Below are 26,821 nucleotides of genomic sequence, written 5' to 3'. Positions count from 1 at the left end.
CTAAGACACAAGCACTAAGAAGCCAATGTAATTCCTGTTTCTTTCTTTTGAAATTAAAATGTGACTCACCATGAAGTCCTCATCGGGAGCCTAGGCATTAGTGTTTAGGAGGCAGGCGACTATGACTTCCTCCCTTGGAGCATCTCAAGTCTGGCTTCAGTTTTGGTGGGGCTGTGGCCTTCGCGCTCCGTATTTGTTTTCTGTCTTGAGCATTTTAGTTATTGGCTTGCCTTTGCTCAGAGGATTGCGTCACCAACCAGCTGTGCCTGTCCACTTTACAGTATCAGATAACTCATTTTAACCCCTTCCCTGCCAAAGCCCACTGCTGTCCCGCAGCAGCTGTGCTGTTTTCTTAGCCTTTTACTGGATCCCGAACTGGATGGACTGTTCCTACTCACCAGCTCCTCCAGTCCCTACCATCCCTGTAGGTGAGATTGGATCAGCAAGAGTGCAGCATCTGACCGGTACCAAGGGAAGTGTACTTTGCCTTTTGCCTGGTCTGTTTATGTTGACAAGTGGGAAATGCAGGATTAGCTCTCAAAGCAGAACATTTCAGGTACTCTCTGAACCGCTGACTTCTTGTCAAACGCTTCAGCATCAAAGCGGTGCAAACCTCCACTACCCCTAGGAGAACAACTCTGATCCGTGCGGGTGTGAGTTGGATCTGACGTAGACCTTCATAGGGTTACAGATGTTCAGGCCTGACCCAGGGTGAACAGTGGGAGAGGGTGTGTGGTGAGGGAGAGGAACCCAGGCGGCAGGAGGATGACTGTTCCCATGTCCAGTTTGACCTTTCCTGTGAGGATGTAGTAATAATAGTGACAGCGTTCCCGAGTCTCCTGATTTCAGCTAGCTTCCCGAAAGTTTCTTTTTTCTTTTTTTAAAATGGAAAACTGAAAATTAATCCGAGAGTAAAGCACACCTGTGCACTTCTACTGTAGTGTGGGAAGGCTGGACATGTGGGTGTCCACGGGACCTTTGACCTTGCTGGCAGTGTAGCGATAGAGGAGGGTCCCGGTCTCTCTGGGGACATGCTCAGTCCTCAGGATGCAGGGAATGCTGATTGTACCTCGTCGGCACCAGCCCTTAGTGGGGACTTTTGCTCTTTCTCCACTTCATCAGTACAGCTCCGTTCTGATTTTGGACATCCCTCTTTCCATCTTGGTTTGTTACCTGGCCCTAGTTTCTGAATATGTAGCCAATTGTTCCCATGGTTTTTCACTCTTTAGTTGTACTCTGGATTAGCACAATCACACCCCATCGCTCAGTATCAGTGCATTCAGGTTCCCCCATGTTCTTTGGTCTAATGTGACGGCTTCTGGCCTCGGCCCTGCCTCACTTCCTCTGTTCTTTCTTAAATATCTCAGTTTTTCATTTCACCATTTTGTCTCCTGCCCTCTGTCTTAGAGAAGTAAGAGTTCCTCAAACTCTTCCTTATCTCCTGAGCAACTATCAAGCTGCTCTTCTGACTCCTTTTGCAGATGCATTGAAAAACATGCTTCCCGTGTTCTGTCTTCACTTCCCCTCTACCCTGTAATCTATTTTCCTGTGACTTCTGTGAGCTGCACACATCCTTCCTCACCGCCCACTGCTTGCCTACTGGTTATTTAAAAAAAATATTTTAAGGCAGCATTTTTTTTCCTTTGGATTGTGAAGATGCACACAAAACAGTCCATCCTGACATTTTTTGTTCGTTTGTTTTTTGAAATGGTCATGTCAGGAATTTCAGGCTTGCCTTGAGCTTTTGAGCTTCCTCTGTGACCTCAGCAAGCCCAGAGCTTGCAGTCCCTGTGCCTTGGTACTCCTGAATGGTGGAGTTAGAGGCGTGTGCCTTAGACCTGGACCTTGAATGTTAATTAATTAATTAATTAATTAATTAGAGTTTAGGGTCTCTTTGAGCTGAGGCTGATGCCTGATCCTTCTGCCTCAGCCTCCAAAGTCCTGGGGTTGCAGGCATGAGCTTCGGTGACATCACTTGGATTCACACGGTCGTGAAACCATCGCCACCTTCATTTTCAGAAATCTGTTCATCATGTAAAACAATTGCATAACTGTTTCTTATTTTCTGGAAGCTGCCACTCTGCTTTCTGTCGGCACGGATTTGACTTCACGAGGCACTGTGCTCTTGTGGAATCCCATAGCGCTCTCCTGGCTGGCTTATTTCACTTAGTATGTATGATTTCTGTTCAGCGTGCTGCAGCATGTAGGAAAATCACGTTCCTTTATGAGGCTGGATAATTTTGCATCATGCGTGCATACCACCTTTTGTGCTCTCCGCAAACACCTGGTCATTTGTCCCCTTCTGACTGTTGTGAATCCTAAGGCTATGTGGACGTACAGATCCTTGAGATTTCAGTGCTTTCAGGCCTAGAAATACCCTCTTAGTTTAAGTGGTTTTAAGTATTAAGCGAAAATTTCTATGAGTAATTCCTAAGTGAAATTTCTATTATTCTGAATAGTGTGGAGTCACCTTAAAAAGTGCTTAATCTCATCTTAAGCAAGCAAACAAACAAACAGAAATCCTTTGATACAGTTTAACTTTTAAACAACATTGAGATGATGACATGACTCTAATAGGCTGGTCTTTTTTTTTTTTTTTTCCGAGTATTTATTGTCTCTATAGAATCACACATCTTCACCCACCATGTAGAAAGTGTTCCTGTCTCTTGCCTCACCTTCCCATACAGAATTCGCTCTCATAACCGCAACAGAAAAAAGCATTCATCTCATTCTCCTAGCCACCAGCTAACATTTACTAGTTACCTTGGGCATGGTGCTGCAGGGGCCTTGGGTGCAACCCCAGCTCTGGACAAGCCGTTCTTTGTTCTTTTGTCTTAACGAGATTTTGAGCTCTGAGGGAAGGCATGATTCATCAATGACTTTTCTATCCTATTGCTTGCCATTTTTTATGCATGGGATTAAAAGAATATGAAAGTTAAGATGTGTTTATTTTCAGTTTCTCTTCCATGTGTTGCTCACAACGTGTATTTTGTAAGTGACACTTCTGCATGCTTGGGAAAGTCACAGAGAGGGCTTATGTGCTCACTCATTTCTGAAGGCCGGTGATGTACAGCATAAAGCATAACTGTTTTTATATAAATATTTATGTGAAATGCAGGAGGAGCTTTGTTCACTTGTAATCCACTAGGTACTAGAATTTTCCCAGATAGATAGAAAGCCTTGACTAAGTTACATATATTTTTATTAAGACCAGGAATTTGGATTATGTGGCTCAAACTTGGTTCACTTTTTTTTTTTTTTTTGGATTAGAATAGAGATGCATTGCAGGAAGAAGCTGGCCTTGCATGAACATGCCAGGATGCAAATAGGGGAATTGAGGATCACTGTTCATAACTGTTTCATGTCTTGTGAACTGGAGAGAGAATTGATAGGGCACGAGGCCAGAATCTATAAAGTTTACAGACTCAAAGCTACATAGTGACCAGGGACAGGACATGAGCTCTTTCCCGTGAGATAATGCCAGTGTCTGCGATTGAAGAGCCAGTGTCAAATGAAATTGGCTGATATAATTGTGGAGATATGGGGTGTCTAGTGTTTGTCAATACCACATGGCTTGTCACCTATGAATATTGGACCTAAGATGCATGCAGCCTGTAGTATACAGGTTGGACATGCTTGCTAGAGAATATGTTCTTGCATTCTAATTTGAGGCACACCTCTATGATTTTGTTTGACTTGGTCCAATCTGTTGTTGTTTTTCTTCTTCATTTTCTTCTTCTTTTTTTGGTTTTTTTTTTTTTTGAGACAGGATTTCTCTGTTTCCCTGGCTGCCCTAGGACTTGTTTTGTAGACCAGGCTGGCTCAAACTCACAGAGATCTGCCTCCCTCTGCCTCCCAACTGCTGGGATTAAAGGTGTGCTCCACTGTTGCCCAGCTCCAGTCTGTTTTCCTACATGCAGTCATCACTTCTCTATGTCCCGTTCCAGCAGACGCCCTTTTCACCCCGACTCCCAAGATGGAGCAGAGCAGCAATATCATGAAGCATGCATGCATTTTGATGTGGGTTAGGCTGTACCCCATTTCCAAAACACATCATACCTCTTGCTACTTCAGTTCCTTGTACCCTACCTGAAAAAAGTCTGTTCCTTGCCTGCTGAAGTCTTCTGTATCCCTAAAACCTCTTACCTTCCTATTAAGAATGGAGGAGGAAAGGGGTGACTTACCCCTTTATACTCTGTGATCCCTCATCTATAGTCTGCTTTGTTTTTTTTGTGTGTGTGTCCCAGATGAAATGCTGGTCTCTACTGGTTAGGGGAATTATAGGTCCTCTGATGTCCCTTCTCAGTCTGATTCATGAAGTCCTCTGCCTACTCTGGTTTGGAGGAGGGACGGTAGCCACAGGCTGCTCAGATTGGCTTCCTGGATGTGGATCACTGTCCCTTGCTTAGCAATCTGTGGACCGTGGTCCTTTCAACTAGCAGAGAAAAGACGTCTTTCTGGTACAAGAAGGTAACTGGCGTTTAACTATTGACAGCTTTGTGCTTCCCCCAGCCTAAGAAACTTGATTCTCATTCCTTTTTGCTGTTTCTTAATAAATATTAAGCTGTTTGAAAATGTCAGTCCAAGTCATGCATTTATGTTCTGTAAGAAGCCAAAGAATTTGATAGATCTCAGAATGAAAATAGCCAATCCTGCTCTTTCCAGCCCTGGTAGCCACTTCCCCTTTTAGCTAGCCATCTCTCTCTTCCTACATAATTGTAGTTTGAGGCTCTATGGTTGATGTTGACATTTTTATGGGGAAAATGAATATTCATCTTTACTGTCTGTTACTCTAGATAATTACGTCCACTATTTTCAGAGACACGGGGATCCTTTGTCCACATTGCTAGAGCAGGGTGATTCTTGTCTGTGGCCAAGGCTCTTGACTTGATTTCTAAGCATTGCAGTTGCCCTGCTGCCTCCAGTGATCTGGGAAGCTGTTTCCAATGTCCGTGAGATAACATCCACGCTCTCTTTCAGGTGGCCGTTTCCAATATACAATTAGTTAAGGTATATAAATGAACTACAGCTTTGGGTGTAGTTTATGTTTGAAATCCCAAGTGTTCCAAAATCAAAAAACTTTCTGACAGAACACATTGAAAGCTTTCATGTGTGACTTCATGTGATGAGTCCCTGTCCAAACGCCTTCACTAAATATACTATATAAAATTACCTTCAGGTTGTATGGGTAAGAGGTATGTAAAACTTAATTTTGGGCTTGGAATTGGGTCGCATTCCTGGGTATCCCGTTTTATAGATATGCAAGTATAAAACCTCAAATATTTGAAATTTAAAAAGCACTGCTAGTCCCGGGATACTTAGCATGTATATAAATCTTAGCTCTTATAGTTTAGTATTATTTTTCACTGCAAAGTATTCAATGCTATTCATTTACATACACACGCATCATGGGAACAAGGCTTCTTAGTGTCAGAGCGCAACAGAAACTTATCTTAAAAAGTCCTTGGGGTGAATCATTTTCTCCTAAATTTAGCAGCAGAAAGCTCAATTGACTGGCATTTTGCTGTTAGCCATTTGTAGTCATTGTGGCCTCATAAGTCTTCCACCTGCTGTGTGGATGCTCCCAAACTACCTTTTCATTCTTCGTTTCCTGCTTGGAACCTGTCTGCTAATGCATTCCCATCTGGATTCAGAAGGTACCCCGAGTCCTGAGTTACAGAGTCCATATGTTCGTTGTGTGTTTTCTCTAAGTCCCTTTCCTTATATGTAAAATGGTGCTACCTCCCTCCTTATGGCTGCTGGAACAGTCATAGGAGGCACGGTGTATTGTCTTCCTGGGATGTCTAGGCAAAGCAGGTGGTCAGTAAAAGCAGGGGCTCTTGATAATATTATGGGTTGTTACCGTGTATCTTGCATAATCCTTTTCTTTGGTGAAATGTGTAGTGCAGCAGTATCGGCACAGTGCTTAAAGTCCTGCCAGACAGCTCCCTCCCACATGGTCCATGGGAAAAAAGTCGTGCTTGAACCTACTAAATAATTGCTTCCTGCCAAATCAGAGATCGCTTCCTGGGTCCACATCACAAAGCCTCTGTGGCTGTCGAGGACTTAGGCTGTTTGAACCTCTTTTGAAGGCAGGAAGAAAATAAAGACGTGGCTGAAAGTACAGCCTCCTCCAACAATAGGGACCAGGGTCTCCAACAATAGGAGAAGTGGACACCAGAGATGCTCACATTTTCCACCTCTTTGCTCAGAACCATTTGGAGTGGTTGCTAAGAGACCTTGCCCAGGAAGTGTGTCTCTCCCCTTTCTCTCTTGCACTTACAACTTCAGCTTAATGCTTGTTGCACTGTTGCCAATTGGCTCATTGCAGTTTACATAACAACAGGATCTTACTTTTGCATATTGATCTCCTAGACAGTTGAAGCATTTGCTGACCTATACTCTTCGTGATCTTAGAGGCAATATGTCTGTGTGGTTAGGAGCAGTCTCCAGGATAATTTTTTTTATTAAGGAAACTATCTTGGTCACACATTACTGTGCATGCTTGGGAGCATTACTTGACCCCTCTGTGCCTCAGTTCCTTATAGATTATCCCCTATAGGAAGTAATGATGACAGCCACTTCAGAACATTGTTGTGGGGAATCCCGTGCGTGTTAGGCACTGAGAAGAGCAAATATGTGTTGCTCTCATCATCTGATCCTGTGAAAACATGGAGATGAGAATATGCATTGTGGGGTTGCCTGCCGTTTCTAAGAGGTCATAAATGATTGCTTCAGGAGAGCATGGCTTTGAAAGGGCAGTTAAATATCACATTTATGGATCAGCATAACATTGCTTTTCAGATGGATGCTTATACCATCTCCTGTCCATGCATCCTTTTCCTTCCTTCCTCTTATTCCCTTTAAGTACCTTATATATACAGAACTGTTTTTTATTCAATTTTAGTTTTCCTGACATGAAGCTCTATTTTTAAATAGTATTCTTTCTCTCTTTCCCTCCAGCAACCTGTGTGGGTGCCAGTGTGTGTGTGTGTGTGTGTGTGTGTGTGTGTGTGTGTGTGTGTGTGAGTATACATGTCACAGCGTGCATGTAGAGGTCAGTGGACAATTTTGTGAAGTTACTTTTTTGTCCTTCTACTTCTATATGAGTTCTGTGGATTGAATTCAAATCATCAGGATGATTAGCAACCACTATACCCTCTGGGCCATCTCACTGACCCATGAAGCTCTCTTTGGGGTGGACTTAGATGACAAAGGTACAAATTGAGCATGATACTATTTCAGTTTCTGTCTGTGGATGTTTCGGTGTATTTACAGGCTAATTTGTGTGACTCACTTGTGAATCAAGAGGCACAAAACTGCTTAAAGCTATCATGAGATGAATCAGAAGGATCTTCAAGTAAGATAGGAACAAGGTTGGGGTCATAGAGAAGTTCTTCAGAACCTCAGGTTATTACTTTTAGGGTACTCTGAGGAGTAGATGCTCAGAATGGGTGGGTAGATAGAGATGGTGGGATTTTACTGGGATGTTCAAGGCCTCTGCTGTGGTTTCCTTGGAATGAAAAATTCAGCATCTTTTTTTTCTCCATTAATTTTTCATTTCCCCTGCCAGTTTCTATAATATTCTAAAATGCTCATAAAGATTCCCTGATTCTAGAAATATGTTACAAGACAATGTATGAGTGGGTACATGTGTGTCTGTGTGTGTGCTTGTACACAGGGTGAGTCCTTTTGTTTTGAGCTAGCATTCCCATTCCTTTTAAAATTGTAGTCTTAACAAGGTTGTCTACTCTCTTAATATCTATTCAATATAGTATTTGATGTTCTAGCTAGAGCAATAAGGCAACAAAAGGAGATCAAGGGGATACAAATTGGAAAAGAAGAGGTCAAACTCATACTATTTGCTGATGATATGATAGTATACATAAGTGGCCCCAAAATTCTACTGAAGAACTTCTACAACTCTTAAACATCTTCAGTAATATAACAGGATAGAAGAGTAACTCAAAGAAATCAGTAGACCTACTTTATACAGTTGATAAATGGGCTGAGAAAGAACTCAGAAATATCACCCTTCACAATAGCCATAAATTACTTAAAACATCTTGGAGTAACTCTAACCAAAGAAGTGAAAGACATGTATGATAAGAACTTTAAAAGTTTGAAGAAAAAAAAATGAAGAAGACACCAGAAAATGGAAAGATCTCCCATGCTCTTGCGTAGGTAGAATTAATGTAATAAAAATGGCAGTCTTACCAAAAGCAATCTACAGATTCAGTGAAATGCCCATCAAAATCCCAGGAAAATTCTTCACAGACCTTGAAAGAACAATATTCAACTTCATATGGGAAAAGAAAACCACCCGGGATAGCCAAAACAATCCTGTACAATAAAGGAACTTCTGGAGTGATGTGGGATTCCCCTCTATATGCCATGAATATGTTTTATTACCATTAGTTAATAAAGAGACTATTTCTGCCTATGACAAGGTAGAATATAGGTAGGTGGGAAAACTAAACTGAATGCAGAGTCAGGCAGATGCCATGTAACTCCCAAAGGAGAAAGACACCAGAACCTTACCGGTAAGCCATAGGCCCACAATGGTACACAGATTAATAGAAATGGGTGAATTTAAGATGTAGAAGCTAGCTAGAAACCTACCTGCACCATCAGCCAATCAGTGTTGTAATTAATGTACTTTATGTGTGATTATTCTGGGTTGCCAAGAAATGCAAACACAGTCTCTGTTTATACTGGAAGCATAACAATCCCGGACTTCAAACTCTACTACAGAGCTACAGTAATGAAAACACCCTGGCATTGAGGTAAAAACAAACAGGAGAACCAAAGGTATTGAATTGAAGTCCTGGATATCAATCCACATACCTACTTTTGACAAACACCTATTTTTGACAAAGAGGCTAAAAATACAAAATTGAAAAAAAATGCATATTCAACAAATGGTGCCAGCATAACTGCATATCAACTTGTAAAAGAATGAAAATATGCCCATTGCATGTACAAAACTCAAGTCCTGATAGATCAAAAATCTCGATATATAACCAACCACACTGAACCTCACGGAAGAGAAAGTGGGAAGTACACATGAACTCATTGGCACAGGAGACCACTCCCTAAATATAACACCAGTAGCATAGACACTGAGAGAAACAGTTAATAAATGGGGCCTCCTAAACAATGAAGATGGTCAACAAGACAAAATGGCAGCCTACAGATTGGGAAACAGTCTTCATGAACCCCACATTGGACAGAGGACTGATCTCCTAAATAGACAAAATCTCAAGAATCTTGACATCAAAAGAACAAATATAATACAATAAAAAATTGGGTTACAAACCTAAACAGAGAACTCTTAACAGGCGAATCTCAGGTGACTGAATGGCACTTAAGGAAATTGCAACTTCCTTAGTCATCAGAGAAATGCAAATCAAAACAACTCTGAGATTCCATCTTATATCTGCCAGAATGGCCAAGCTCAAAAACATTGATGACAGCTTATGCCGGAGAGGATATGGGGTAAGGGGAATGCTTCTCTATTGCTGGTGGAAGTGCAAACTTGTACAGCCACTTTGGAAATCAGTATGGCAATTTTTCAGAAAATTAGAAATAATCTACCTCAAGACCCAGCAACACCATTTTTGGGTATATACCCAAAGGATACTCATTCATACTACAAGGACATGTGCTCAACTATGTTCATAGCAGTCTTATTTGTAATAAGTAGAAACTGAAAACAACCTAGATGCCCCTCAACTGAAGAATGGATAAAGAAAATGTGGTACATTTACACAATGGAATACTACAGAGCAGTTAAAAATAATTGACATCTTGAAATTTACAGGCAAATGGATGGATCTAGACAAAATTATATTGAGTGAGGTAATGACCCAGAAAGACAGATAGAATATGTACTGACTCATAAGTGGCTTTTAGACAAAAAGCAAAGAAAAACCAGCCTTCAATCTACAACCTGAGAACCTAGACAAGAAAGAGGACCCTAAGAGACACATACATAAATATACATAGGAAGAAGAAAATTGGGAGTGTGGGGGTCTTGGAAGAGGGTAGAAAGGGAGAGGGGAATGAAGAAAAATGTGTATCTCAAAAATTTAAAAAGAGTACAAAGTCATATAAATGAAGTAAAAAAGATAAAAGAATGAGGGGAAATTTAGGTAAATATTTCTACAACTATAAACCCAGATCCTTCGTCTGGCGAAGGACGGCTATGCAGTCGGAGGCCCACATTGGAGCACCGGATTGAGCCCCCCGAGGTCCGGAGGGGGAGCGGAAGGAGGAGGAACATGAAAGACGAAATCAGTACTGCGAGGGATGCTATCACCCACTGATACAAGGGAACGGATCTGATGAGAGTTTACCAGGGCCAGTCGGACTGGGACTGAACGAGGACGTGATCTAGCCAGATTCTCGGAATTTGGCCGGATTCTCTGACTGTGGCTGGCCCGGGGTCTTTCTGAAAAGCCATTGACTATGACACTGGGACCTGTTTCCTCTGCATATGCTGGATTTTGGGGATCCAGTCTGTTTGGATGCTCGCCTTCCTGGACCTGGAGGGAGGGGGAGGGAGCTGGAGCTTCCCACAGGGCAGGAAACCCTGACTGCCCTGGGGGATGGAGGGGAAGGAGGGGGGGAGTGGGGGGAGTGGGAGGGTGTTGGGAGGGGGGGCGGAAATGGAAACTTTTATAATTTAATAAAATTTACTAAAAAAAAAAAAAACAAAAAAACCTAGGTTTTCATATCATTTAAAACAAAACATCAAAATCATAAGGGAAAGAAGGATATATTGCACAAAACAGAAAAACATTTAGCAAAGTTATAGGAAAATGGAAAACCAGTTACAAAGCATTTGAAGCACATATAGCAGGCAGAGAATTAATATTTTTAATATAATAAAAGCTTGACTAGTGAACGCCCCGCCCATATAAACACAACTGTCGTCTGAAACAGAAGTCAGACAAATAAAGTAATGAACTTGACACCTCTGAGGAGGCTGCATGGTCGCTGCCCTAAGTGCTAATGTGGTTCCTTGAGCCTATAGAAAACAGTTTGAAGCTGTGTTGTTCTGAAAATGTCTTTATTCTAGAATGATCCCAGTCTGCAAGTCCCAGCCATGGGCCTCCCAGATGCTTATATAACTCAAAGGCTTAGATGGACATTTAGAAATTGAGGTGATGGTGTCAGAGAAGGAGAGTATTGGATTGCTTATTCAGCATACGCAAAACCCCAGCAGAACAGACAGGTAAATAATGCTCGTTTTCTTTGGGTTTGGGGAACTTTTCCCACCATGACTGTTTTGTTGTGTGGTCTGCAGGGCTCTTGTTCCTTGACCATGAGAACATGGTGCTGGTGTGGGCAGCTGTCTTTGTAGGTCAGAATATTTAAAGCTGAACAGTCTGTGAATTCTGGGTCATGTAGTAATTTGACAGGACAGATTTGTGGAATTTTTTTTTTCTTGAGCAACTTTCTTGTATCTCTTTCATGCTGTTTGGAATTCATGTTCGCAGTCTGTACTGGAAAGAACTGCGCCTAGAACGGGACCTTCTGCAAAGCTAGCACTTCAGAGACTATGGGGAGGTTGGAATGTTGCAAGACCAGAGTCTAATTACGGTTGATCTTGCACTATCCTGATTTCCTTATTAGACATCCCTTGCCCACAACTGTGTTTGTCTAACATCCTCGTGACTATCAGGTGCAACCTTTTGGGATGTGTTAGCAGACTACTAGCTCCAGCAGCCAAGGGCTAAGAATCATATCTGAGGCCTGTTTGTAACAGATTCCCCGCTTTGCTGTTCCCTGCTAGCCTGGTGTTTTCACAGGTGTGGAAGAGTCTTGATTTATGACTTTCTTTGTTCTGTAGCAATAAAACCTCCATGAACCTGCTGCCATATTTGACATAGAGTAACTGGAATCTGTGTCCCCGGGTCATGTGACTCATACTTGGTGAGGATAAATTGTCTGCTGTTCTCTTTGAGGGGAAGCTGTAGTTTTGCATTTCCACGGACACTGTTACATACTTCATGCATGTCTGAGATGGGCTTGGATGTGCAGAGAAGCCGCTGGGTGAACTCTGTGTGTACATATGTAAGCCAGACAGCTATGGGGTCGGTTAATGCAGTCAGTAGAATCTTGCCTTTTTCGAATCACCATTTAGTATTATTTTTTATTTCTCTAAGTGATACATACACCTTTATGCATATGTTCATTGTATAATTTATTACTAGTACTAAAAATGCTTTTTAAGGGCATTCTGTAATTTACAAATTTTAAATATACAGAGAACAAGGAGTTTTAGTAAATGGGCTAAGAGATCGGGCAGTGTTAAGTCCCCCTTAGTTTGTCAGTTTGCCCTGATGTGGACTTCAGTGCCTGAGCGTGCAGCATCTGGCTTTCTGTTGAAAGTGGAAGCTCTCTTTGAAGCAAGCTAGCTTTTCTTTTTATGCCTGTATGATTTGAGGAGGATGTGACAAAAAGCCCCCGGGATGAATGGGAAAGAGTCATCCACCTCAGGCCTAACCAAGAGAGGAAAGTGGAGTGACTTCACACCTGGGAGCTTTAGAGTGTGAACCAGCAGAAGTGAGCTGGCCTGCCCGGGGCCAGCCAGGGGACATGCTCACACAAGATCGGTACACTCTGGAGAGTTGGGAGAGAATTTTTGGGAACCAAATTATTTTGAAGGCCCAGAATTTACTGATACCTAGATGTACCACAAGGCAGACCTGCCTTCTTTTACATAGTGAGTGCCATTAGCCTACAGGCTTGAGTCACTTGGCTGAAAATGTTTGATTCATAGCTGGTCTGTCAGATTCCTTCATCTACTGCTTATAAAGTCCATAGTGTTTCTTAACTAGAGTCTGAACGACCAGTGTCTTGGCCTACAGTGGTTACCCACCTGCTTCCCGTGTTCTGCTTCGTTGCGAGTCCTGCTCCTCAATGGTCCTTCTCACTCTGTTCTCCCCCTGGGTCTCCCCTGAGCTTTCCTTTCTCTAAGACTTACATGTCTTCATTGGAATGCTTGGAACAAATCCTGGTTTTGCTGTGTGCTAAGCACTTTTGCTATATAAATGAGATTTGTAAGCTCTGTAGAGGGAGGGTGTGTATCTCTCTCTCTCTCTCTCTCTCTCTCTCTCTCTCTCTCTCTCTCTCTGTGTGTGTGTGTGTGTGTGTGTGCGCGCGCGCGTGCAGGTGTGTTCATAACACTTTGTATCTCATGGGTCAAGCACAGCCTCCTGCTTGCTCCTCTGTATGGCACTGGTTGACCTGCAAAGGTCCCAGGTGGGTGTCAGGTCATGAGAGTTTTGCTGGGTGTGAATAGTTCAGCCTTTCTGTGTGAAAGTGGAGAAAGGATCCCGAGGAAATGGGTTGACTGACACTTTGAGAAAACATTAGAAGCTTATGATCACTGCTCATTTCCTGTGACCTAGGTCCAAAGTCTTTTTATGACCTCTTTTTAATAACATCTTCCAAAGCACAGCCCGGAGTGCACCAGCTTTGCTCTCTGTTGATTGCGTTTCTCAGTAGGAACATTAGGGACTAATCCTTAAAAAGCAATAGCCTCTGGCTTTTATCTTGTAAATGGCTGTATTTTTTTAAAGTGCCATTCTTGCTGTAATAAACTGAATTACTCAAATGTGATATCTACATCCAGTCACCGTTCGCCCTCATCCGAACGTATCACGGCTGCTCTGCATCTCTCTCAGTTTCCGTATCCTCCGGCTGCAACCTGAAGCACCACGTATACCTGGTGCAGAGGAGGAACTGCCTGGTGATCACTCCGCAGTGAACGGTCAAATGGCAAAGGCTTTGATTCTTTGGGGAGGGCCATATTGATCTTCAGAGCCCCGTTTTTGTGCAGTATGTTCTGATTCAATGTGGGGTGAGTTTCCGGCTACATTGTACTGGTCCCTGCCCACCTTTAAAAGCACCTGTTTAGAGGAGAGATTAGGAAGGTATTTTGCATGTAGAATTGATGGGCAGACCCAACTGCCCCCCATAAAGATGTGTTTATGGGGTGGGTGAAGTAGGAGGCTAGTGATTGATGTATGTAGAGGACTGCTGTTTTGTGTTAATGTTCAAACTAGTTTCTTATGCCATCTACTGGCTATAGGGTACTTTAAAATTTTTAAAAACATTTTTAACATTTGTTTTAGTGCATGTATCAATATGTGCATTTGCACAGCACGTGCTGCAGCATGCAGATGCAGGCCAGAGGACAGCTGGTGGGACTTGGCTTCTTCTTTCTCCTATGTAGGTCCTGGGGATCAAACTCAGACCTGTGGCAAGTACCGTCACCCACTTAGCTGTTATACCAGTCTGAACTGTAAGGACTTGAGCAAATATTTTCTGGAGTGAATTGAACTGTTAGGTGTAGCCTGCCTCGAACTGTTGACAGTGGAAGGAAATGGTGATACACCGGAAATAAAGCAGAGAGGCAGACATTTGTTTTCTTCAGATCTTTCTGTTTGGAGCTGGTTGCTTCCCTTCAGAGTAAAGCCTCAATGCCTGTATCATCCTGTAACCTGGTAACGGTCAGCACTGGGTCATCATCAGAACTTGTACTCTCTAAGACATTGCTGGAACCGACGTCCCCCAGGACTGTTGCATCCTGACACTCCAGAAACCTGCTTTGGGGATGGCCCCAGGAGCCGTAACTAAACCCTGTTAATACTTGAAAACCACTGCAAAGTTAGCACTTTCCTGCAGCCTTGGCCTGAGAACAGACGTCATAATTTAATGGAAGTCAGAATAAATTTATAGATAATGTTATTTGTAATATAAGAGATTGGCGAATTCCTGAATAAGTGTTGTCATAGAAACGGAGGTAGCACTACTTTTTAGAACTCATCCTGCTACAATTATTGTATTTTGAGTGGTGAGTGATTATTTCCAGTTGGAAATTCAGTTGTTACTTACTTGATTTTTTTTTTTAATAACTCTGGAATATAGTTTGCCTCCAGTGTTAGTGAGGCAAGAGTTTACATCCTGGCTTTAGTGGTAATGTAAGAATGGACCTATGGGTGGCCCTGACATCTGGCGGCAGCAGTAGGTACCTGCTTGCTCCACCGAAGCTAAGAAATGGTAGTGCCTTTTTGTGGTCCCTGTGCCAGTAGTGTGTAAGGAATTTGGTGAGTCCAGTTTTACTCTAAAAACTTACTTTTCTGTTCATTTACACAGGATCGCATGAACTTTATCGATTAAGTAGAAAAAGGAATATTTATCCTTAGGTAACCAGTTACTATGCCGTGAACTAAATAGTGAACTAAAATATAAAGTCATTGGGACATGGTGTATCATGCCTTTAAGTCCAGCACTTGGGAGGTAGAGGCAGGTGGATAGTTGTGTTTGAAATTAATCTGCTCCACATAGAGAGTTCTAGGACAGTCAAGACTATATAGAAAGACTATGTCTCAAAGAGCTTATTAATTAATTAATTAGTTAATTAATTAATAGAAACACACTTGGTGACTTTGACACTGGAAGGGATTTTTATCAGTACACTAGGAAAATGATAGCATTAATCATACCTAACCGAGACTCCTTCAGTAGCATGCATGGCATATGGCTAGCTTCTGTGCTGAACCCCTTATTTGTCCTACCTCATTAAAACCTGGCAGTGTACAGGGTAGGTACTTTCAATGTCCCCTTGGCTCAACAGTGAGGTCGGTGAGGTTCCCTAGGGGAAACAGTGTCTTGCTTGAGGTTGTACCTTGAAGATGTGAGCTGTGGCAGGTGATCGCCGGGGCTCTTTATCCTTAAGCCCTTGCCTTCCATAGTGACAAATGGCAGCTGGTAGGAGGAGATTAACATGATGAATGAGGATTCCAGAGTTTGTGCGTGGAAGATGTAGGTGCAGCGGTAAATCAGCAGCAGTCCCTGAGCCTCTAGGATGGCATAGTGCCCTTTTGTGAGTCACCTGGAGTTGTGTTCGGTCCAGGGCTACTAGCATGGGAAACTGCCCAAACCGTGCCTGCTGATTGGAACCTTCTCAGCAGAACCTTCTCAACTTGCCCTGAAATTTTGGGCATCTGCTGGAGTTTAGACACTACACATTTTAGAGCTGGAAGCTTAGAAGCATCTCGATCCAGAAGGAAATAAACAGATGTGGCACTCACAGTTCATTATCCCAACAAGGACGGACAAAATATCCACCCTTTATAAATAGCATTTGTTTGGGAAGTTAGCCTGGACTTTGATCTTGAGCTTAATGGCAGCGTGGGTCATTTCAACTTTGCCAAACAGCAAAGCTTTAAATGCTTCATCATTAATTAAAATTTTCTTAAAGCCTTTTCTCAGAACACTAAGTGAAACTTTTAACGTTTCCTTTAATGGTGTTTGAAAGAAAGAATCTGAGGACAATTTGATTTAATACACCCGGTGAGTAAGAACTCGTTTCTCAGGGATTAATACACTGCAGAGGTTAAGGGTTGGAATGGCCAGCCTCAAACGCTCCATCCCTGTCCCTCAGCTGACTCACTGGGTAAGACACTCTATGCATCAGTAAACTGGCAGAAAGTCTCTGTATCCCATGGGGTTGTGGAAAGAATCTGGGGAGGTAATGCTCACCAAGCAGTGTTGATGTTAGTGTGGTCAGCAGTCCGTGAGCAGTTTTTAAACACAGAAAGTCGTGGACCCAGTAGGGTCTCTTGCGTTCCCCTTCCCCAACCCTCTGGATCTGGGTAACTTTTCTCAGTGAGCTTTGACAGTTCTCCCTCTTTTCTTTTGAGCAGCGTCCCACCAGTCAGCTGACGAACGACATCAGGACGTGCCAGTCCTTGATGGGCTCTTTCCACGTTCTTCTTCCAAGGCTCGCTTTTGAGCTTTGTCTGCACACCTCTGCTGGGATCTCTTCCCTTATTTAGAAATCATTTGATGTGCGTCAGAGAGTCGGTGCTCACATAGCATGCGATTTAAGTCATCATTGGATGTGCCGTCCTAGGAACTGAACTCTTCATCAGGGAAGGCACGAGCAGTGCACTTTGTCAGTTAAGCAGGCTTGTCTTGAAAACATCTTCCGTCTCAGAAATTTTACAGAAACTTGCTAGTTGGCTTGTGATTGCCCAGAGTGACCTTCTCTCAGCTGAGCCGCAGTCAGAGTGAAGGGTTTTCTTATATGGATTGGATATCAGTGTCTTTGCAGGGAAATTGTTGCTCCTCAGGTTGTGGCTTTAATTACTGAGAACCTTCCTTCAGTCATAGTGAAGGCAAGATTCTCCCAGTTCTCCCTCTTCCCCCCTATCTCTCTTTGGGGCTACAATTGATTCAGAGTAAAACCCAGATCTCAAACCCAGCCTGCATGGCTCTCTTTGACTGCTGGCCCACCCAGCTTCCTCCGCACACTGTCTATATCCTTTGTATGCACTACCCCTGTGTCTCCTTCTGGTGACGTGTCTTCCCCATGACCTCCCACCAAGGGCATCACCATGCCTTGGAAAATCTCTCTGTACGTGCTCTTCCTGTTTCCGGCTGCCTCATTCCACACCTCTCGGTTCTGGTCCGTAGCATTCATAGCCATCTCAACTGGCTTCTCATAGACTTGGTTCCCACACTGTGTCCTGCCCCCAGCCTGCTTTTTTCCTTCTAAGATGGCTCCTGGGGTATGGAGCCAGATTCCCTACAAGGAAACTCAGAGTTCCTGAAAAGATGAAAGAAAGAATGAGGGAGGGAAGGAAGGAGGGAGGGAGGGAGAGAGGAAGGAAGGGGAGGAGAGAGGGAGGGAGATGCCTGAGAGTAGGGCAGGCCGACTTTTAGTTCCTGGAGGAGTGAGTTGGACAGTTACCCTGTCTGAAGGAAGAGAAGTCAGAAGAAGCACTTAAGAACTGCTGAGCGCTGAGGCCGTTGACCCTTGTTCATAGTTTATTGGAGAAGGGGACAGTTATCCCACCCGTGTCCTTACTTCCCCAGGGTCATCAGTCTTCCTCCCAGGCTTTTGCTCAGATTTTTCTCGTTTAAGGAGGGACTTTTCTGTTTCCATCACAGGAGGCCCCAAGCTTGCCTGCATCTCCTTTCTGCATCAAAGCATGGTTCTGACTCTGTCCTTTGCACAAGAGTGTGCTGTTATCCCAAACAAGGTTCTGACATAGTGATGCTGAAACGCCCCAAATGGTTTGCCTGGGAAGGAGTTGGCCGTGGCTGTGCCTGTTCTCCCCCTCTCAAAGCTATTCTGGATGCTCTTAGTTACTTGTTTACTGGCGGTCTTTCTCTGGGATCCTAAGTCTGGCGCTAATTGGACCCATGTTCTAGGGTGGTGCCTCTCACAGAGCTCAGAATGAGTGTAGGAGGGTGGAGGAGGAGTGTGATACTTAGAGACTATAATGCCTGCTGCAGCAGTTTGGAGACTGAGTTTGAATCCCCAGAACTGATGTAAAAAGATGGCTTTGTGGTCCCAGCACAACTACAGGGAGACTGGAAGTGGAAGCCTGAGAATCCCTGGAAGTTCAAGGGTCATTTAGCCTGGATACACAGTGGAAATACAATAAAACACCCCTTCTTTGCATGTTGGAACACTTGAGGTTGTCTTCTGACCCATGCACTTCTCAGCATGCACACATCTGCATTTATACGCTTACTGTGTTACACACTTACATACATCTGCATATACTCTCTCAAAATGGAGCAGATTAGAGAAACTGAGTAATGGAACAGAAGTTCCATTGACTGATTTCGTACCTTTCAGCTTATTGCTTGTTTGTTTAAGACAGCGTCTCACTGTAAATCCTAGCTGGCTTGAGACTTAATGCATAGACCAGGCTGGCCTCATATTCGTAGACATCCACGTGCTTCTACCTCCCGAGTCTTCAAATTAAAGGCTTTGCCACCAAACCTTGCTTATTACCCACTTGTTTCTTTATGTCGGATGTCCTGCAATGCTTTTGAGTCTTTGTTCATATCATCTTAAGTGTACGCTTGCAGGTGGTCCCTATCCATATCCACTACCTCTCCTCACATTAGTGATGATGATTTTGCAGTATGTCCAGCCAGACATACTCTCTGTGTAGTAGGAAACATATAGCCGGTCCATCTGGGCCAACCTTGAGGGTTTTCCAGTGTTCCAGGGGGAGGGAGGGAATAGCCTCACCAGGGAGGCTTCTGTTTGGGTACCTTGTATATGGATGTGGGTGCAGTTTGTCGAAATAAATGTTTTCCTGACAGATGAAAATAAGTCAGAATACCTAAGATGAGAGGTGTAGATGACATTTTCAGGGGATTAGGGAAAGGCTTGGAACTCTCTCTCATGGTCCTAGGAACTGAAGGTGGCAGAAATGACCAAGGTTTGAACTTACTTCACTGCAGGAGTTCCTAAGCCCAAGGTACAGGCTGAACTTGACAGAATGAACAGGGCACTTCCATTTCATTCTAGGTGCTTCCCCTGCTTTCCCCACCTCCTTCCACCCCAGTACTTCTTTGTGTTATAGTATCGCTAGGGCAACTGTATTGTAATGATGCTTCTGCCCATTTTGTAAAGGCCATTTGGATTTCTGGTAATAAGATTGCACTTCACAGCCTCAGTTTTTGAGTATTGAAAATATTCTTTGAAAATGAAAAAAGAGGGCTGGGGGCATATAGCTCAGTGCCAGAGCATGTATTTAGCATGCACAGAGTCCATGCTTTGATTACCAGCAGCCACTACAAAGACACTCAAAGACAGTGTGAATTCATCAAAATAAAAATGTGAGCAAACTGGTAAAATAGTTGAGCCCTGTCATTTGAAGTACCCACCCAGAGAACCTTTGGGTAGCATGTATAACACAAAGCAGGTAGAAGTAATTTTTTTGAGTAAACAAACAAACTTAAGATCAAATACAACTTATATAGACTAGAATTACTTTTATATCATGAAGTACATTTTTGGCATGGATGCCTTTCTTATACTGTTGAATAGGAAATAATTTTGCCTGAAATCATGAAGTTCTTATATATGATGAAAGACAATAATCTTTACTGGGAGGTTTTGCGTCCTGTACACCTCACCCTTTTTCTCTGGAAAGGATTGCACATTATACATAAAGAAAAACCATGAAGGAAACTGCTGATCAGGAAATGCTGGTCATTGAAATACTTGAGAACCAGAAATTTAATGCCTCTTTTTTTTTTCTTTTAAAGGAATAGGCTCAGGCTCCTAGGATACACTCCCCTCTTATCTTTCATCCTCAATCCTGAGCAGTGTATTGGTGACCTTGGAGAGATGTTAGTGTCGAGAGAATTCTTGAAGACAGCAACTCCAAGGCCACACAAGTTCATGAGCCTCTGCTTGATAGTGTGTTTCCCATGACCACTCACCAGCTGCAGTGCGAGAAGCTGAGCTCCAAATCGGGATAAGAAGTGAACCTTGCTAAACAAGGCTCAGTACCAGGAAACAGCTGTCAAAATACAGCTCTTAAGAATAGCGGTTTTAACCTTTGTATGTGCGCTCTGTTGCTCTACCAAATGTATTCATTGTTCCAAAACCCAGTGGAGATGAGTATTTTGTAAGTCTTTTAACTTCACAGTGAATCTCAAGAAAATAGCTTGAAATGCCCTTATTTAACATGTTTTATGAATAGTGATATCTTTATCTGGACATCAGAAATAATCTCTTTCTGTTTTAACTTGATATTTTTCAAGAAGAAGTGTAGGAACACCTCAACCTTGTAGGTGACCATCAATGACTTAGGCCACAGAGAAGGGAACTTGAAACACGTCTCATTCATTGGGAAGTCTTGCTCAGAGCTGCTGTTCTCTGTGCTGTGGATCCTGGCTCATATGGAAGAACTCACTCCACACCAGTGACATAGTAATTATTCCAACGAGGGTAAACGTAACTATTTCCTATATGGAGTTAAACTGCTGATGTATATAAACTGGAACTTAGTTTAAAGCTTACACGGGGACAGCGGACAGCCATGGCTCTCATTCTAAACAGGTGCTTCTTGGTTGTCACCTTGTCCTGGATTTTCTTTCCGTTTTTCATAAAGTGTCACTATATGTCTGGCTGACTTGGAACTTGCTATATGTGGACCAGGCTGGCTTCAGACTCAGAGATCTCCTTCCCTCTGTTTCCCAAGTACTGGGATTAAAGGTATAAATCATTATGCCTGACTAAAATGTACAGTTGCTTTTTTTTTTTAAAAAAAATTTGTGTGTGTGTGTATGTGCATATGTATGACTGCACACATGTGCGTACATGTGAGTATGCACCTGAAGAGTGTGTCATGTCCCCTGGAGTTGGAGTTCCTGGCAGTCATGAGTCTCCTGGCATGAATGCTGGGAACTTCTGTCCTCTGTGAGAGCAGCAAGCACTTAAACTATTGTACAGTCTCTCTAGCCTGAATCTGGTTTTGACTTCATTCCTTGATGTGTTTTCTGTAGAAATTGTTACTCAGGCTCAGCCTAGGCCGTTCTAGAGGCTGATTTCTGTCAGAAAATACAGTTTTCTGACTCACAGGATATTTATAACTCGGTTATCAATGTTTATAAAATATTTTTTTTGCAGAACTATTTTGTTAGCGAAGTGGTTTCTGATGCTCTGTGCACTGAATGTAAACTGCTAGGCAATGTTGCCAGGGAGAAGCAGAATATCCGCCCAGCTGTGGGCAGGTGATGGTTTCTCAGGATGCAAAATACACTGATGGTAAAAGGAAAATCAACACTGGAGCTTATTAAAATCGACACTTCGGCCTTTCGTTAGACACTGCTGACATCGTTAAGAGGAGATATTTACACCGTGTGGTGGTTTGAATGAGAATGGCTCCCATAGGTGCATGTGTTTGAATGTTTGATCCCTGTTAGCGGAACTGTTCGGGAGGTATGGCCTTGCTAGAGGAGGTGTGTCACTGAGGGCAGACTTTGAGGTTTGAAAAACCCATGCCATTCCCAGTCTCTCTGTCTCATGGTTGTATCTCAGGCCTTGAACTCTTAGCTTCTGCTCCAGTGCCACACCTTCGTACCTGCTGCAATGCTTGATGGTCCTGGATTCTAACCCTCTGGAGTCATAAACCCCAAATTCAGCATTTCCTTTTTATGAGTTGCTTTGGTCTGGTATTTTTTTTTTAAAGGAATAGAAAAGTACCGAAGACACTCTATACATCTGCTAAAGAATTTAAAGTATGATAGAAAGACAAGAACTCAATCTAGAAAGGAGCTGAAGAACTTGAAGAAACAATTCTAAACCTTTGTTTGACCAAGGGGCATCTGACAAGAGAGACAGCATTCTTAAAGGGAAATGGAAAATAAAGCAAGCTGTGTTTGGGGGACATTAATGACCTAACTGACGTTTTATTCATTTGCTAAGTGTGTAATTCCCATATATTAGTCTATCGTTTCCTGCTTCCCTCTTTTGAGGCAAAGCACTCACAACTTTTTCCTTGTTTCTAGAGTCATATATATATTTTTTAATTTAGATTTTGTCATGTATTTTATTCGTTAAGTGCTTTGTTTGGAAAGGTAATTTGTCTGGATTGGGATAGATGCATAGAAAGGGGGCATCTTTCGCCTTTGGATTTGCAGTAAGTATATTCTTCAGGCTTTTTGTGTTAATAACTATCATATTTTAACTTTTAATTTTGTACCAGGCATGTGATAGTTATTCCACTGATTCTTCTAAATAGCTATTGTATTCTGCTTTTATAAATGAAAAAAAGCAATCAATAAGAAGTAATTTAATTTTATAACTTTAGCTTCTTTGATTCTCACAGCGATCAGACTGCCGCTGAGCTGTTTTACTGAGAAAGAACACGGTGGCATCTGTGTACATTGATTGCTTTCTTATGTCACACCAGTCATAGTGCTGGGATAGTATGTATTAACTCATTTACTCTGCATGTTATCTTGGTGAGGAAAATGAGGCACGGAGTCATTAAGTAGCTCAATCAGGGTTGCATCAAACAAAGCGGTATGGTCAGGATTTAAAACTAGAGGATCTTATTACAGAATGTACATCTTTTACAATTGTTCTGTTCCTTGTTTTTTGTTTTAATGCATAGGGGATGACATCCTGCCTCGGAAGCACAGGGCACCATGCCTTTTCCAAGGTGGCTTAGCTGAGTAGGGCTTTAGATCAAACGTGTGAGTCTTGTCAGGTTGGTGTAAGGCTTTCCTTATTTCCTTCCATTATCGGGGAAACTTAGCTGTTAAGAACAGAGTTAGCTCTCTTCAGGGACTGACAATCTAATCCGGGCCCGAGTTATTTTACTCGTGTGACTTCTTAGTTGTTTAAAATCCTGTCTTACTGTTTATTTGAAATAGACTAAGAAGCCAGACAGGACTGGAAATGTGCTACATCTGTACAGAAGGAAATCAGTTGCAGATCTGTAATTAGGTAGTCAAATGCTTCACCACAATATCAAAAGATTGAGTAGTAAATGGCATTGTGCGTTCAAAGGAAAAATAATGTTTTTAAAGGCTAACAAATGGGTCTGTGAATTTGGGAGCTTGTCACCAAGCCAACTCACTTGAGTTCTATCCCTGGGACTCGTGGTGGAGGGAGAGAACTGGCTCCCAAAAGTTGTTCTCTTACCCTCATGTAGTTTATCCATACTCGGGGAGACATACATGCACAGAGTATAAATATATTTAAAAATATTTGTTCTCCAGAAATTATTCCTTTCAGCCCTGTGCTTTTGGTTAAATTTAATCTATGTTTTTAACCAGTCTGTGTTAGTGGCACCAGTTAAGGGGATAGCTGCTGCATTCAAACTCATCACAGACTTGGTGACAACAGGGGCACTTGGCCCTAGGTTTTCTTTTCATGTCAGACCTCATCCTTTCCCTTCCCGTTTTCACTTCTGTAAAGGTGGTGCTTGCAGGCAGAAGGACAGTTTCGGGAGTCAGGAGGGGAAGAGGATATTGAACACCAGGCCCATTTTCTTATGGTTATTAGTAAGTGTAGTGCTGTAGGCTCCCACTGGGCTAGAATAGGGAGATAGGACAAGCCAGCAAGTGTTCACTGGCTTGTAGTGAGATTAGAATATCTTCAAAATCTCTGTAAAGTTAAAAATATATCCTAAGAAATTATGTGGTCAAAGATCACTGGCCTAACTTTTTAGACAATTAGTATTAGAATAAGAGTAGGGGGTTATATTAAAAGTTAGGTTTTAATGTGGCCCATTGGAATGGGGTCCCGAGGAAAGTGCCCCATGGCAGAGTATGGCCAGATTCTAGAGTGTGGCTGTCATGTGATAAGGAGTCAGTGCTTCCAGAGTGGACTGCAGTTCAGTCCTTCCACAGCCTTAGACTAAGAGGAGGACCTTGTCCATAGTTTACAGCAGGATGGAAGTGTTCCTTCTACGAAGCCTTGGTGAGCTCACCCTGGGAAAATCCCACAACCAACCTTTCCAACCAGGTATCTCTCCTATTAAAAAAGAGAAATTGGGCATATTCTCAGACTGTGTGGTTCTAACTCACAATAGAGTTCAGTGGCCGTGTGTGATATAGTGGAAGCTAATTTTGTGATCCTGGAAAGCCAAGCATTCAGTTCCTTGCCAGGATGACACACCAACACATAGAGCTTCTTCTGGGCACGTATGTCTCATAGATGGTCCTTTTCTGTTCTCTTTGGTATCTTAACGTCAACAGTAGATGTTCTATAATTGAATAGAAACCACAAACCTCCTCTTATCTGGAGGATGAACAGTCAGAACATGACATGTAAGACATTTGGTGCTTTTCACAAAGAACAGATGGCTAACTTCCATGAGGAATGAAAGGTTAGCAATTTAATTTAGGCTGAGTAAAGTCAGAAGTTTTCAAAGGAAACAGAAATTGATTAGATACCAAAGCAACGTCTTCAACATTAAAAGTGCAGGTGGATTGAGAAGCCTCGTGGTAAACTTGGTTTTGCTCTAAATTATTATAGCCCAGGGGTTACTAGAAGGATAAGTAATTTACCTCCTAGTGATATCATTTTCTAGGATGCTATCTCAGACAAAAGGAGAAGTCAGATTTAATAAAGGGAATTTTAAAGACCTAGTTGGAGAAATTATGCGTTGCGGGGGTAGGGATTTCTGTTTTATTGGTTGCCTGTATGTTGCTCAGGATGCTGAGAATTTAAACTAGATTTTTACATGCTTTATTCATATGTGCTTTTTTATGTAAAGGTAGTACACCTGTGATGTGGCTGGTTCTCTTAAACTGATGTGCCCAGACGCTCCTGAGGAAGCACGTTCTTTTTACATTCATAGGGACCGTGGACGCAGCAGTAGACTTATAGCTGATTTGCAGTCCCAGACGCTACTTTGTCTGAACTAAAGCACTCAGTTTGTCTACGAGGTGACCAGGCCACTATGAAATAGAGAGCACCGTTTATAGTTTTGTCCAAGTAACAGGTATGCCTGTATTTGTATGATCATTCTACTTGGTATGGAGCTCAGATTTGTGCTTCCGAATCACCAGAAGGACTTGTTCAAACATAGGCTGCTAAGCTCTGACCCTGGAGTTTCTGATTCAGTGGGTTGAAGTTCAAGTATTTGCACATCAAATAGGTTCACCCATGGGCCTGTCCCTGGAGAACTCTGCCTAAACAGACTTGACACCATTGGACTCCTAACTTTCGGTTGATGTAATTTTTATTTCTTTCTGTTTCCTTTCCTCCACTAGACGGTGTTTTTAAAACACAGATAGATGCCCATGATGGAATGTGGATGGTAGGGTCATAGGTCACTGGTGTTGTAGAGTCGGCCCATGCTGAGAGGTCAAGATGACTCATTTGCTACTGTCTTGAGGGAAATGCAGGAGCCTGTGTAGTGAGCATGACCCCTCAGTCCTCAGAACTTCAGGCTTAGAAAAGCCTCAACAGTTAAGCCCATTCTTAAAACATTTCCTGCAGGGAACATGTTTTCTAAACCATTGCTGCTCCTGTGTTGAGCAGGTGACTTCAGGAGCATCTTGAGTCTGTAAGAAGTGTCCTGACCATTGTTCCTTTCTTTCTTTGCTCACTAGCTTGTGCTAAAGACTAGTGCGGTCCTTAGTCACTTCATAGCTGGAGTGTGAGTGGAGAGGTGCTGGGGTGTCTCCCTCCTTCAGCATTCATTTAGTAATTAGGTAACAGGGAGAAACTTCGGCAGCTTGTGAGTAAGGCACGCACGAATGTCCTATCATTGGGGAATAAGCGGACCTCAGATCACCAGTTTCAGCATCATCAGGAAACTCCTTGTACTTGAGTATTAGAGCAGGAAAGGATTGAAGATCCTGCAGAGGTAGATGCAGGGTTAGGTGTTGCAGTTAAGTACGAGGTGAGTCACTTATGGGCTCAAGTTTGAGAGGACTTCTCTCTGTTGCTCTGTCTTAACTGCTGTAGTCTTCAAAGCTACTGTATTGGGACCACTGGATTATGTTTTCTAATGCTCTGTTGTGTAATTATATTTTTTCTGATGATGCTATTCTTTGTGGAAACATTAAAAGCAACATTGTTGTCCCTCATTTACTGTGTATTTTCTTCATATATGATGTTGTTAATGACTTCACAGATATTATCTGTTAAAAACTGATGCTTTGTGACTCAGAAAATAGGAATGGGGTTTAGAGAGCTTGGTGGACCAGATGCTTAGGAAGGTTACTTAGTACCTTGTTGCCTAGTGTAACTTTGAACTGTCTCATCATGCTTTGTCCTCTATTACACAGGCTTTGAGAGACATTTCTCCTTACCGCTCTATCCTCCTGGCTGTGATATTTTCGATTAACATTGTCAGTGATAATTTAATGAAGAAAAAAATAGTCCTAAAGTACAGGACTAAGGGATTGGCGAGGACGTGGTGGCCAGTGGGTGGTTATCAGGAAGAACAGGGAGCCGGTAAAACCATCACCAGTTGGGGCTGATAAGAATCCTTGGGCTGCAGGAACCAGCAGATGTGGT

At 42.6% G+C, this 26,821-nt stretch overlaps 2 protein-coding genes across 11 annotated transcripts in view; one reads left to right on the top strand and one right to left on the bottom strand.

Moving 5' to 3' along the window:
- Med12l (mediator complex subunit 12L) overlaps nt 1-26,821 on the top strand; it is a 316,360-nt gene that overhangs the window by 136,040 nt on the left and 153,499 nt on the right. The window lies entirely within an intron of this gene.
- Nucleotides 1-26,821, bottom strand: part of P2ry14 (purinergic receptor P2Y14) — a 51,032-nt gene that overhangs the window by 22,767 nt on the left and 1,444 nt on the right. Inside the window, exon 1 of one of the 3 annotated variants that reach the window (XM_048424632.3) lies at nt 70-230. The exons of 1 other annotated variant lie outside the window; for it this stretch is intronic. In XM_048424632.3, the coding sequence (XP_048280589.2) occupies nt 70-72 (3 nt within the window). In that variant the 5' untranslated portion in view covers nt 73-230. Of the gene's footprint in view, nt 1-69; nt 231-26,821 lie in introns of those variants that run through there. One more of the 3 variants, XM_085676486.2, reaches the window with a different exon arrangement.

The sequence above is a fragment of the Myodes glareolus genome, chromosome 20 (assembly GCF_982192425.1).
Source record: "Myodes glareolus chromosome 20, mMyoGla1.1, whole genome shotgun sequence".
Taxonomy (NCBI): Eukaryota; Metazoa; Chordata; class Mammalia; order Rodentia; family Cricetidae; genus Myodes; species Myodes glareolus.
This window is presented reverse-complemented; position numbering and strand designations above follow the sequence as displayed.